This window comes from Lutra lutra, chromosome X, assembly GCF_902655055.1.
Source record: "Lutra lutra chromosome X, mLutLut1.2, whole genome shotgun sequence".
NCBI lineage: Eukaryota > Metazoa > Chordata > Mammalia > Carnivora > Mustelidae > Lutra > Lutra lutra.
The window spans coordinates 42,548,726-42,560,563 of NC_062296.1; the positions used below are offsets into that span (position 1 = coordinate 42,548,726).

At 40.3% G+C, this 11,838-nt stretch overlaps 1 protein-coding gene across 1 annotated transcript; it reads left to right on the forward strand.

Annotated features, from left to right (window-relative positions):
• The first annotated feature begins 800 nt into the window (after window positions 1-800).
• On the forward strand, window positions 801-3,547 carry TMSB15A (thymosin beta 15A). The gene is made up of 3 exons (XM_047716498.1): window positions 801-924; window positions 2,332-2,448; window positions 3,416-3,547. The coding sequence occupies exons 2-3, from the start codon at window positions 2,349-2,351 to the stop codon at window positions 3,520-3,522; spliced, it is 207 nt and encodes a 68-aa protein (XP_047572454.1). The 5' UTR covers window positions 801-924; window positions 2,332-2,348; the 3' UTR covers window positions 3,523-3,547.
• The last annotated feature ends 8,291 nt before the right edge of the window (window positions 3,548-11,838 follow it).

Below are 11,838 nucleotides of genomic sequence, written 5' to 3' on the forward strand. Positions count from 1 at the left end.
AGTAACTACTGGATCCTCACTTTCCTCCCACAACATGGACACTGGGTGGGTGCTGCTGTCCCAAATTTCCGCTCTATCACAGATGTATTACTTCAATCTATAGACAGGTATTTAATGTCTTCTGTGGGCCAAGCAAAGTGCTAGGGATTGGGAGATAAATGATGAATAGCCTCAGTAGATCCTCCTGTGATTACCCTAAACTGACTACTACCACGTTCAGTGGCTGAGAAAATTGAAAATAGGACTTTTACATAGGAGAGTACCACTGTGACAGAAAAGTTCAGCCGTGGGGGTGAATGACTGAACTGCCCACCCTCTCAAGGAGCTCCCCTCCTCCACGACCTGGCCAAGGATTTGAACATACACCACTGCGCATTATATCTAAACCATTGTTTGGTTATCACAGAGTACTTAGACTCTATGGCTATAAAACCCGGTTCCAGACGTTGGAACCTAACTGGGCAAGAAAGAAGCGCTTGCTTATTGTAGAGGACCCAATTATATTGGAAGAGTGAGTGAACTTGGGAAGGAGGGAAGTGGATCCTTAGCAAGAAAATAGTGGGAGAGACTGGGGAAGCAGGCAGGTGATCCCTCGGGGAATCAGAGAAGGATTAGACAGTGTCTGGGGAAGTGGCTCCAGTATGACGTCATCAAGACACTGATGCAGGAGAGAGGTCCTGAATAGAGGGGAGACAGTGGACTCAAGCCTACAAGAGGAAAGCCGGGTGAGAGGGGGAGTTGGGGGCAGCGAGGAGGAGGGCCTGGGATCCCTCAGCCAATCAGAAGTGGTTGGGGCGGGGTCCGGAGCGGGGTCGGCTCCGCGACTTATAACTGCAGGGTGCCACGCAGGAAGGTTAACCTCGTCCAGTGTGTGGAGTGGCGTTGGTCCAGCCGTCCTCCTTTCAACCGTCTTCAAGCCATCAGGTGAGGACCTGCCGTCCCGGCGGAGCCGGAAGACTATGGGGAGGGCGCAGCAGCTGCAGGGCTGAAGGGGTCGGTCTCTTGGGAACTGGTGGGGTTGAGTCGGGACTGGGGTTTTCTAACTGCGCCTCCTAGAGAGTCCGCGCCTTTGTCTTTTGCGGCGCCGCCTCTGTGCGTTGCGGAGTCCTCCCAGGGTGGGTCCTTGGAAGGCCGGAGGGGGCGGCCTGTCTGCAGTGGCTGCACTCCCGAGACTTAGAGGAATATGGGTGCTGCCAGGTTTGGACCCTCTGGAGCTGGCCCTTTGCGTTCTCCCTTCCTGTGGCCAAAAAGTGGGCTGTGCGCCCAACAAAGATGATGGTTATTTTAAAATGTAAGCGAAGTGCTCCTGACAAAGTGGCCCATGCGCCCAGCCCTTTTTAATTTATTTGTTAGTCCCTGCTTTCCTACCTCTGGAGATGGGCGACTGGTCGCTCATCTGAAGGTCTTGGGGTGACGATGGAAGGGAGGCATACTCGGGACTTCTGGCTGTTTGGGGGCCTCTCCATTCTACTCCGGGCACTAGACGTGTCTTAACTTGACCAGAATGGGACCAGGCACGAACTGGACAGCTTTGTTTTCTGGTCTCTGGGGTCTTCAGTTGTCTCTGCTCAGATAAATCCAGAATGGTCACAGGGCACCTCATCTCCTAACCTCTACTTATGCAGAGAAAACATGATGAAGTAAAAATCAACTCTATTTGGTTTATCCCTCAGCTGAAGTCTTTGGTCTGATCCTAATTAGCTGTGTCTTCTACCAGCATTTACAAACCAGTGCCAAAAGGAGCTAATATGAGACATGTAATTAGTTATAACTGCATTAAATCCTCTCCCTCTTTTATTGTGGCTCCTGAATCTATCTTTGGGCAGATAAAATGGAAAGAAACTAGTGCAACTTATGCCACCCTTTTTTTTAACCCTTTCTTTTACGCTGCTTCTTACTCTCCAAGAAAAATGTCCCAAATTAATTGAATGCAATATAAATTTGCTCAAATAAGTGCTGCGTCTTGTTACAAAATCATTAGTTGGTTAAACACAGTCCTTATTTTTCTTCTATCTCTATCTCTTCTTTGCTTCTGTCACCTCCATTTGACCTCAGCTCTGATGTAAAAGAGTCAGACATACTGACTCTGGATTTTAGAGCATCTGGGTTTCTAGTGCATCCTGATTCAGGCTTTTACTGCTTATCGGAAATGGGGTAGTGATGTGTAATTCAAAGTATTCTAATAAAAACATGACTTTTCTAAGATGTGTGCTGTTTTCTTGTTGAAAATCAGCAGATAAGATACGCATTGGTATTAAATATGAGAATTATTGGCTGTGATTCCTTAGTATGACATTAGTTCTGCTGATTTTAAGTTAAAACTTTTTTCAGTCTTTCTTTTAGTCAAGATGAGTGATAAGTCAGACTTGTCTGAAGTGAAGAAGTTTGACAGGTCAAAACTGAAGAAAACCAATACTGAAGAAAAAAATACTCTCCCTTCACAGGAGAGTAAGTCATGGGACTGGGGGTTTCTAATGGAGAAAAACAATGGTGAACATTTATAGGCTCAGTAAATAAACTATTCCAGTAAATTTTGCCACTGACTAAGCAATAATTAGAGTACCATTGTATTTAATGCAACAGTTAAAAATATCAAATAGTTGTTTTCTTACTTCAGTTATATAAGTGGTTCTCACATGACAGACCCAAGAAGTAATGGGAAAATAAAAATCTAGTTTCTTGTTGGAAAACTACTAAAAATCTCATTATAACTAATCTTGGAATATTAGACTAAGGACTAGAAAAGTCTTAGTGTCATCCACTTTATGGTTATTAGGCATTTTCTGCATCTAGCAGGTTGGGTCCATGATTTCATTCCTAAAGAACCACACAAGCTGCAGTATTGGCTTTTTCTACCTGATTGACAAGATAAGGTAGAGAAAAAGTTTAGATGTGGGGGGCACTCAAAGTTCCCAGACTCCAAAGGATCAGATTTGCCCTTGGGAATTACAGCCTGATAGAAAAACTCCAAGCATATTCACAAACCTGAGGGGCACGTTTTGTCAAGTCAGTGTTATTTGATAATACGGTTAAGTCAGAAGTACCTGAAAGGGTATAACTTCCTAATTATGTAGTGATAGATAAATCTGAGGAAAATGCTTCACTTCCTCTTCAGTCTCAGAATAATCTATGCAAAAAAATGGCATTAGTGTAAATCTGCCTCTCATATGAAAAAAAAAACATGTGGTTGATGTATGTTCTCATAAATGTTCTGGTGGTTAACATGTGTGCACATGCAACACAAACACTCAACTGGGGATTTGTGGTTAGTGCCTTAGTCTTCTTAATTTAAAGCAGATATGGCAGGCTTCAATAACTTGGCAAATAACGCTTGGAAGAAAACTGAACTTACTCATAGGAATATGCCTTCTTAATGTTTTTTTTTTTTTTTTATGTGTTTCTTCCCCCCCCTCAGCTATCCAACAAGAGAAAGAGTGTGTTCAACGTCATAAAATGGGGATCTCCTTCCTACACCAAATTTCAACATTGCTTAAATATCTCAGTTTGGGGCTTGTTTTATAAAAGCCTACATGTTTGTAGAGATTTTAGGCATCTTCTGATTTCTTCCCACCTGTATCCCAGCCAATATTCCCTTTTAAAAATTTTCCATTGATACATACATGCCATCTGAAAGGTGCTGTCAATAATCTTACCATTTATGACCTTTGTTTGTGTATTCCTTGCATCCCCAAAAGTTAAGCTACTTTTAACTTTCTACAGTGGATGAATCTGCTGTTCGACGATATTCATGAAGTGGCATGCATTTGTAACTTCTCAGTTTATTTTCATTTCTAATGTAGTGATAAAATAATAAGTATAGTCATTGTGTTGAGACTCTGGTGGCCCATTCTTGGTGGTCTTCTAAGGAATGAAAGTGCACCAAAGGTACTCATTTTAGCCAAACAAAATGGTTTAAAGAAAGCCACTTTAGGAGATTAGTCATAGGGAAAAGTCTCTCCTTTGTCCACGTCCAGTGGATTCTGACTTGGGAATTCTGACTTAGAGTTGGAATCATGGTTCTCCTATGAGAACCTCGGGAGAGGAGGTAACATGCACTAGCTTCCTTTTCTTGGAAGTGAGAAAATGAAAACACAGGGTCTGAAGTGATCTAAGGCAAATAAGAGCTGGGATGTTTAAACTGGGCTCTCTCACTTTCTGTAATGTGCTTTTCAACTTAATAGAAGGAGACCCCTGACACTGGGGTTTGATGGGAGAAAGGGGAAAGAGGCACATGCTAGCATACATCTGCTAAGCACATCACATCTATTGAACACAAATTCAGACATCTAATACCTGCTAATGATCTGCAACACTGAATCTCTGCTCTCATTTTTGTCTGGAACAGAATTTACTGTCTTCTGAACCAATTATTTTTGGTGTCATGGTGAGCACAAAGTGTGTGTATGTGTGTGTGTGTGTGTGTGTGTGTGTGTGTGTGTGTGTATTCCATTCTGTATTCCATTACTTACCTTAAACAATACTTTTATCAACTTTCAAATTGTAAAGAGCAATCCCTAACATCCCAACAATTAGAATTGTTAACATTTGGGTGTTTAACCATCCAAGCTATAGTCTCTTAATACCCATGTCTTTTACTACAAAAATATTATTCTCTTCATACCTATTTGAAACCTCAAGTATTACATTACCCCTTTCTGATGGATTACATATTTAAATAACCACAGGAAGTGGAAGCTGTTTTCTTTGCCAGAGCATAAACTTCCATAAGCAAAAGAGTATGTGGGACAACTCTGATCAATTGTCAGTGGGATAGCACAGTCATGGGGCTTAGTGTAACTACAGGATTTAAGACTTGGAAGCAACCATGTTGATCACCAACGCCTTACCTCCTGACTAAAACAATCATCCAGTAGAGTTATTCAACCCCTTGCAATGACCTGATTATTATACTGTGCCCAAATCTGCCTTCTTATAACTTCTGTCCAATAGTCCTAGGACTGTCTACTGGAGGCTCACACAACATAGTAATACCTGTTCCAATATTTGAAGTCAGCTGTTGTGTGTCTGTTCCTGTACCTCTGTCTTTTCCACGTGACAATTCTCAGATCCTTTGGATCTAAGGTACATGTATGAGGAACCATACTGTTTGTTGATGTGCCCAAATTTGCTCATTATCAGATCTCTTTGAATCCATATTCTGTCATCCAACACATTTGCTCTCTTTTCAGTATTGCCACTTGCAAATTTGAGAAACGTGTTGTAAGTCCATGATAAATTCAATAACTTCTACATTTGTGTACTAATCCAGCACAAGATTAGGCCCATTTCAAAGAGTCTAAAGGAAAACATGAATGTTGTCGGGTGAGCTGGGGTAGACAATTACTTCCATTGTTCAGTTTCATCTGGTAACCATTCTTTACATTAAGGTATTGATTCCACTCTGGGCAGTGTAAGTGCTAAACTGAATGGGAGCAGATGAGAAATACAAAGACTTATAGTTGCTAAGTGAATACTCCTACAGACACAAGATGAGAAAAATATTTGCCCATCTAGATTAGTTTTACCCTGTATTTTTAAATATATAATATGAAGATAGTCACTAGATTCACTTGGCTGTCCAAATAGGGGGAGATTTTTTCTAATAAGCCATTATGAACATTGAAATCTAGGGTACTGAATTAATTTATTGCAAATCTGGAGGAGGGTTATCATCAGGATGGTGACATAGGTTGTTCCTGACTTCAGTGCCCCTCACAAGAAGACTAACCATCCATAGACAAGACACCATTGTGAAAATCCCAGGACTTGGGGCTGAGGCTGAAGCCTCACCAGGATCATAAAGACCAAGGACTATAAAAGAAGAGCACTAACACCATTATTGTATTGTTCCTCCCTCAGGATGGTAAAGCACTGCACTTAGAAGTACCCCCTCAGCTTATGGTTTCTCCAATGGGAAGAAGAGAGCTTTCCCAGTGTAGTGGGGACACTTCCTAGGAGGCCCACTTGGGTCTCATTTCACAGGGATCACTGTGGAAGTCTCCAGGTCTTGACCACCAGACAACAGACAGAGACAGAAGGTGAGCAGGACTTACAACTAGTGCTCAGTCTAGGCAGACAACATTCCTGTCTGCAGTGGTGCCTGAGCAGAGATCTTAGCCATTGGTTTTGCTCATGTGCAAAGTTGAGCTTGTGGCCATGTGTCTGGCCATGGAAGTTAGTTGATAGTTTTGCCTAACTTGGGTCTCCAGCTAATGAGCCATATGTGCTGTTGAGCCCCTTCTATGGCTTTGCCTGTGTAGGAAAGCAAATTCACAGGCCAAGACAGCAAATTCACGGGCCCACCCAACCAATAAGTATATCCTCTAGTCCCATAGAGTAGGACATCTGGACCGAGAACCTGGAGAGAAGTGGAGCCCATCCTACAGTTCTGCTTGGGCATGGATTCAAGTCGGCAATCTTGCCCAATTGTGAAATATAAATCATTAAATATAGCCTTTGGCCTCACATAATCAAGGAGTGTGAACAGTGACCCTGGGTAGTCTTAGATCACATCATTTGGTACTGCCTAGCTGCACAGCCAGGCCTACAGCCCTGCCCTGCAGCAGAACCTAGCTTACAGCCTTGCCTGATTGTTGAACATAGTTTACAGCCTTAAACAGGCAGGAAGCCCAGCCAGCAGCCTTGCTCAACAGACAGAGGTTCCGTCTGACCATGAAGACCTGCCTGTGGCCATTCCTAAACAGAGTCCTGCCAGTGACACCAACTGGTCGGAAAGCGTAACTGGATAAACAGATCTTATCTGGCCAGGAATGATTATGGAATATAGTTTGCAGTCCTTCCCAATTGTAGAGTCCAACCCCATGGCACTGTCCTATCAGGCAGCACATCCTGTGAGTTTACCTAAACCAAAGTAATTGCAGAGCCCAGGTAGTGTCCCCATGTGGCTGCAGAATACTACCAGAAGTGCCATCTGACCAGGCAGCCTGTCTAGTGGAATTTCTTGTATCTGGAACCCAGCCAGTAGGCCTACGTAAATATGGAGTCCAGCCTGTGTCATCCCCCTGGCCTCAGAGCATGAGCAGTGGCCTCACCCAAAAAGAGGACTTTGTTAGCAAGACATACCTGCTTATGGATCCTGTTGCATGTAATTCCTCCCAGGAATTTCCCTGGTGTAATTTTAAACCAGCCCCCCATTCACAGAGGGTAGAGAGAGACTGAAGAAAAAGACAGGCCACTCCAAGTTAGTAGGGAGTTTTAATAAGCAAAGTTTTAATAAGCAAAGGGAACTTACATATGGGGCTTCTCTTGGTTGTCAGTAAGAAATGGATCCCTACATGTGTCAGCCAAATCTTAAAAGTTTGTAAAGAAGCCCTAACTGGGTTCAGTCACATATATCATGTGGGTGTTCTCGACATGACATCATAATCTCAAGACCATGTGCTTGGAGTGGCCTCTGAGAATGGGAAATATAAGTAAAGCCCGCATTCCAAGGACAGGGGAGGAGATGAGACACCTCTGAATGCCTGGGTCCAGCTCATGGGTCAGTTGGTGGTCACATCTTTTTGATGACATTCTCCAACTGATGCTATCTGCTGACCCATCCAGTACCCTAAAGCTGAGCTGACTGGTTGAGGTCTTTCTCTGGCAAAGTGAACCTATAAAGTCTGGAAGAGGAGATAGCTTACCCAATCATGCAGATACCAATGCAAAGAATTAAGAATAACAGAATTATGTATAAGTACTACCAAAAGAAGAAACTAATAACACTTCTATAACTCACTATAAAGAATATGAATTGTCTGAAAAGAATTCAGAATAATCCTTTTTAAAAAGTTTAGTCCACTACAGGAACACACAGACAGACAAAATAACACAAGAAAAACAATGCATTGGGGTTCCTGGGTGGCTCAGTCAGTTGAGTATCTGACTCTTCATCTTGGAACAGGTCATGATCTCAGGGTCATGAGATTGAGTCCCTTGTTGGGCTCCATGCTGAGCCAAATGGACCTAAAAGACATATACAGAACATTCCATCTAACAGCCACAGAATACACATTCTTCTCAAGTGCACATGGAACATTTTCTAGGTTAGATCATATGTTTGGTCACAAAACAAGTCTCAACAAATTTAAAAAAGATAGATATTATTTAGTTTTTGCAATCACAATGGAGTGAAACTAGAAATCTATAACAGAAGTAAACCTGTAAAATTCACAAATGCATGGAAATTAAACATTACATTACTGAACAACTAATGGATCAAAAAAATTTAAAAAAGAACTAAACTATTTAAGACAAGTGAAAATGGAAACACAACATACAAAAGCTTACGGAATACAGCCAAAGCAGTTCAAAGAGGAAAGTTTATAATGATAAAGACATGCATCAAGAAGAAGCAATAATCTCAAATAAACAACCTAACTTTATGCCTCAAGGAACTAGCACAGTAAAAGGATCATGCACCATGATCAAGGGGATTCATTCCTGGGATGTAAGGATGATTCATCATATGCAAATGAATAATTTAATGGATCACATCGATAGAATGAAAGATAAAAATAATCATTACAATAAATACACAAAAAAGCATCAGACAAAATTGAACATTTATTCATGACAAAATCTCTCAACAAATTGGGTATAGAGAAAGTACCTCAATGTAATAAAGGCTACATGTGTCAAGCCCACATAGTATCAGATTCAATGGTGAAAGTTTGTCCTCTATGATCAGGAATAAGACAATGTGTCCACTCTCACCACTTCTATTCAACATAGTACAGGAAGTCCTACCCAGAGAAGTCAGGCAAAAAAACAAAAACAAAAACAAAAAAACCCATTTAAAGAACAGTGTGGAGATTCCTCAAGAAATTAAAAATAGAACTTCCCTATGACCCTGCCATTGCACTACTGGGTATTTACCCCAAAGATACAGATGTAGTGAAAAGAAGGGCCATCTGGACCCCAATGTTTATAGCAGCAATGGCCACGGTTGCCAAACTGTGGAAAGAACCAAGATGCCCTTCAATGGACGAATGGATAAGGAATATGTGGTCCATGTACACTATGGAGTATTATGCCTCCATCAGAAAGGATGAATACCCAACTTTTGTAGCAACATGGACGGGACTGGAAGAGATTATGCTGAGTGAAATAAGTCAAGCAAAGAGAGTCAATTATCATATGGTTTCACTTATTTGTGGAGCATAACAAATAGCATGGAGGACATGGGGAGTTAGGGAAAGGGAGTTGGGGGAAATTGGAAGGGGAGGTGAACAATGGGAGACTATGGACTCTGAAAAACAATCTGAAGGGTTTGAAGAGGGGGGGGTAGGAGGTTGGGGGAACCAGGTGGTGGGTATTAGAGAGGGCACGGACTGCATGGAGCACTGGGTGTGGTACAAAAACAATGAATACTGTTATGCTGAAAATAAATTTAAAAAATGATTAAATAAAAAAATTTGGGAAGAAAGTAGTAAAATTGTCCTATTTACAGAAGACATGAACTTCTACACAGAAAACCCTAAAAAATCCACCCAAAAAACCTGTTAAAACTAATCAACAGGGGCGCTTGGGTGGCTCAGTGGGTTAAAGCCTCTGCCTTCGGCTCAGGTCATGATCCCAGGGTCCTGGGACTGAGCCCCGCGTCAGGCTCTCTGCTCGGCAGGGAGCCTACTTCCACCTCTCTCTCTCTCTCTGCCTGCCTCTCTGCCTACTTGTGATCTCTACCTGTCAAATAAATAAATAAACAAATAAATAAATCTTAAAAAAAAACCCTAATCAACAAGTTGAGTACTTTATGGATGCAAAATCAACATGAAAAAGTCAGTTATGTTTCTATACACTAACAGTAAAATACCTGAAAAATAAATAAAATAATCCCATTTACAATAGCATCAAAAACTGGAAAATACTTAAGAATAAATTTAGCCCAGAAAGTGAAAGATCTATATATTTAATACTTTATTTTTTAAAAGATTTTGGTTATTAATTTGAGAAAGAGAAAGAATGAGAGAGAGAGAGAGAGAGCACAAGCAGGGGGAGGGCCAGAGGGAGAGGGAGAAGCAGACTCCCTCACTGAGCAGAGTCTGATGTGGTGCTCAGTCCCAGGACTCCAGCATCATGACCCAAGTCAAAAGCAGTTGCTTACCCTTTGTTCATGGATTGTATGCATTAATATTCTTAAAATACCCATACTACCCAAAGCCATCTACAGATTCAGTTCAATTTGTATCAATATTCCAATGCCATTTTTCATAGAAATAGGAAAAAAAATCCTAAAATTTGTATGGAACCATAAAAGACCCCAAATAGCCAAAGCAATCCTGAGAAAGAACAAATCTGGAGACATCACGCTTCCTGATATCAAACTATATTATAAAGCTATGTAATCAACACAGTATTGACATAAATACAGACACATAGAACAATGGAACAGAATGATATCCAAGAATCAAACCCATGTATATGTCAACTATATTTGGCAAGGAAACCAAGAATACTAAACTGGGAATAGTCTCTTCAATAAATAACATTGGGAAAATCTATAATTCTATGTAAAAGGATAAAATTTTACCCATATTGTATACTACTCACAAACATAACTTGAAATTAATTAAACCTTAAATGTAAAATATGAAACTGTAAAACTGCTAGAATAAAATATAAGAAAAATCTTCTTGCTTTGGCCTTTGCAATAATTCCATGGATATGTAATCTAGACACAAGTAATAAAAGCAAAAGTGAACAAGTAGGGCACATCAAACTAAAAATACTTCTGCACAGCAAAAGAAAAATTAATAAAATGAAAAGGCAATCTATAACATTGGAAAAGTATTTGCAAATACATATCTGATAAGGGGTTAATATCCAAAATATATGAAGAAATTACAACTTAATAGCATAAAGGCAATTCTGATTAAAATGGGCAAAGGAGCTAAATTGACATTTTTCCAAGGAAGATATTTGAATGGCTAACAAATACATAAAAAGGTGATCAACATCACTAATTTTTAGGGAAATGCAAATCAAAATCACAATAAGAAATCACTTCACACCTATTAAAATGGCTATTATCAAAAAGAGAAGTTGTGATGAGCACTGAGTGTTATACACAATTAATGAATTTTGAACACTACATCAAAAATTAATAGTGTACTATATGTTAGCTAACTGAACATTAAAAAAATGACAAAAGATTACAAGACTTGTGGAGGATGTGAAGAAAAGGGAACCCTTGTTCACATTGAAAAGAATGTAAATTGACACAGTTACTATGGAAAACAGTGTGGAGGTTTCCCCCCAAATTAAAAGTAGAACTACCATAAGATCCAGCAATTCCATTCCTGAGTATATATCCAGAGGAAATAAATCACAACTTCGAGGAGCTTCCTGCATCCTCCTGTTTATTATAACATTATTTACAGTGGCCGAGACATGAAAACAACCTAAGTGTCTGTTGACAGATGAACAGCACATTTTCTATATCTAAATCTATATCTATATCATCTATATCTATATCTATATCTAATAGATAGAATATAAAATGTGAGAGATATGTGTGTGTGTATATGTGTGTGTGTGTGTACACACACACACACATGCAAAATAAAATATTGCCATTTGTGACAATAGGGATGAACCTTAGGGCATTATGTTAAGTGAAATAAGTCACGGAGAAAGGCTAATAATGTACAATCTCACTTATATGTGGAATCTAAAAAACTCCAAACTCATAGAAAGAGAGCATATTGGTGGTTGCCAGGGCATGGGGGTAGGTGATATGAGGGGGGAAAAGGTGGTCAAAGGATACAAACATTCACTTATAAACTGAAAGAGTTTTGAGGATGTATGGTGACTCTAGTTAACAATACTGTATTG

Coding starts and splice junctions, on each gene's coding strand:
- TMSB15A (XM_047716498.1), top strand. CDS start 2,349: ATGAGTGATAAGTCAGACTTGTCTGAAGTGAAGAAGTTTGACAGGTCA. Junction 2,449..3,415: donor TACTCTCCCTTCACAGGAGA/GTAAGTCATGGG, acceptor CCCCCCCCTCAG/CTATCCAACAAGAGAAAGAG.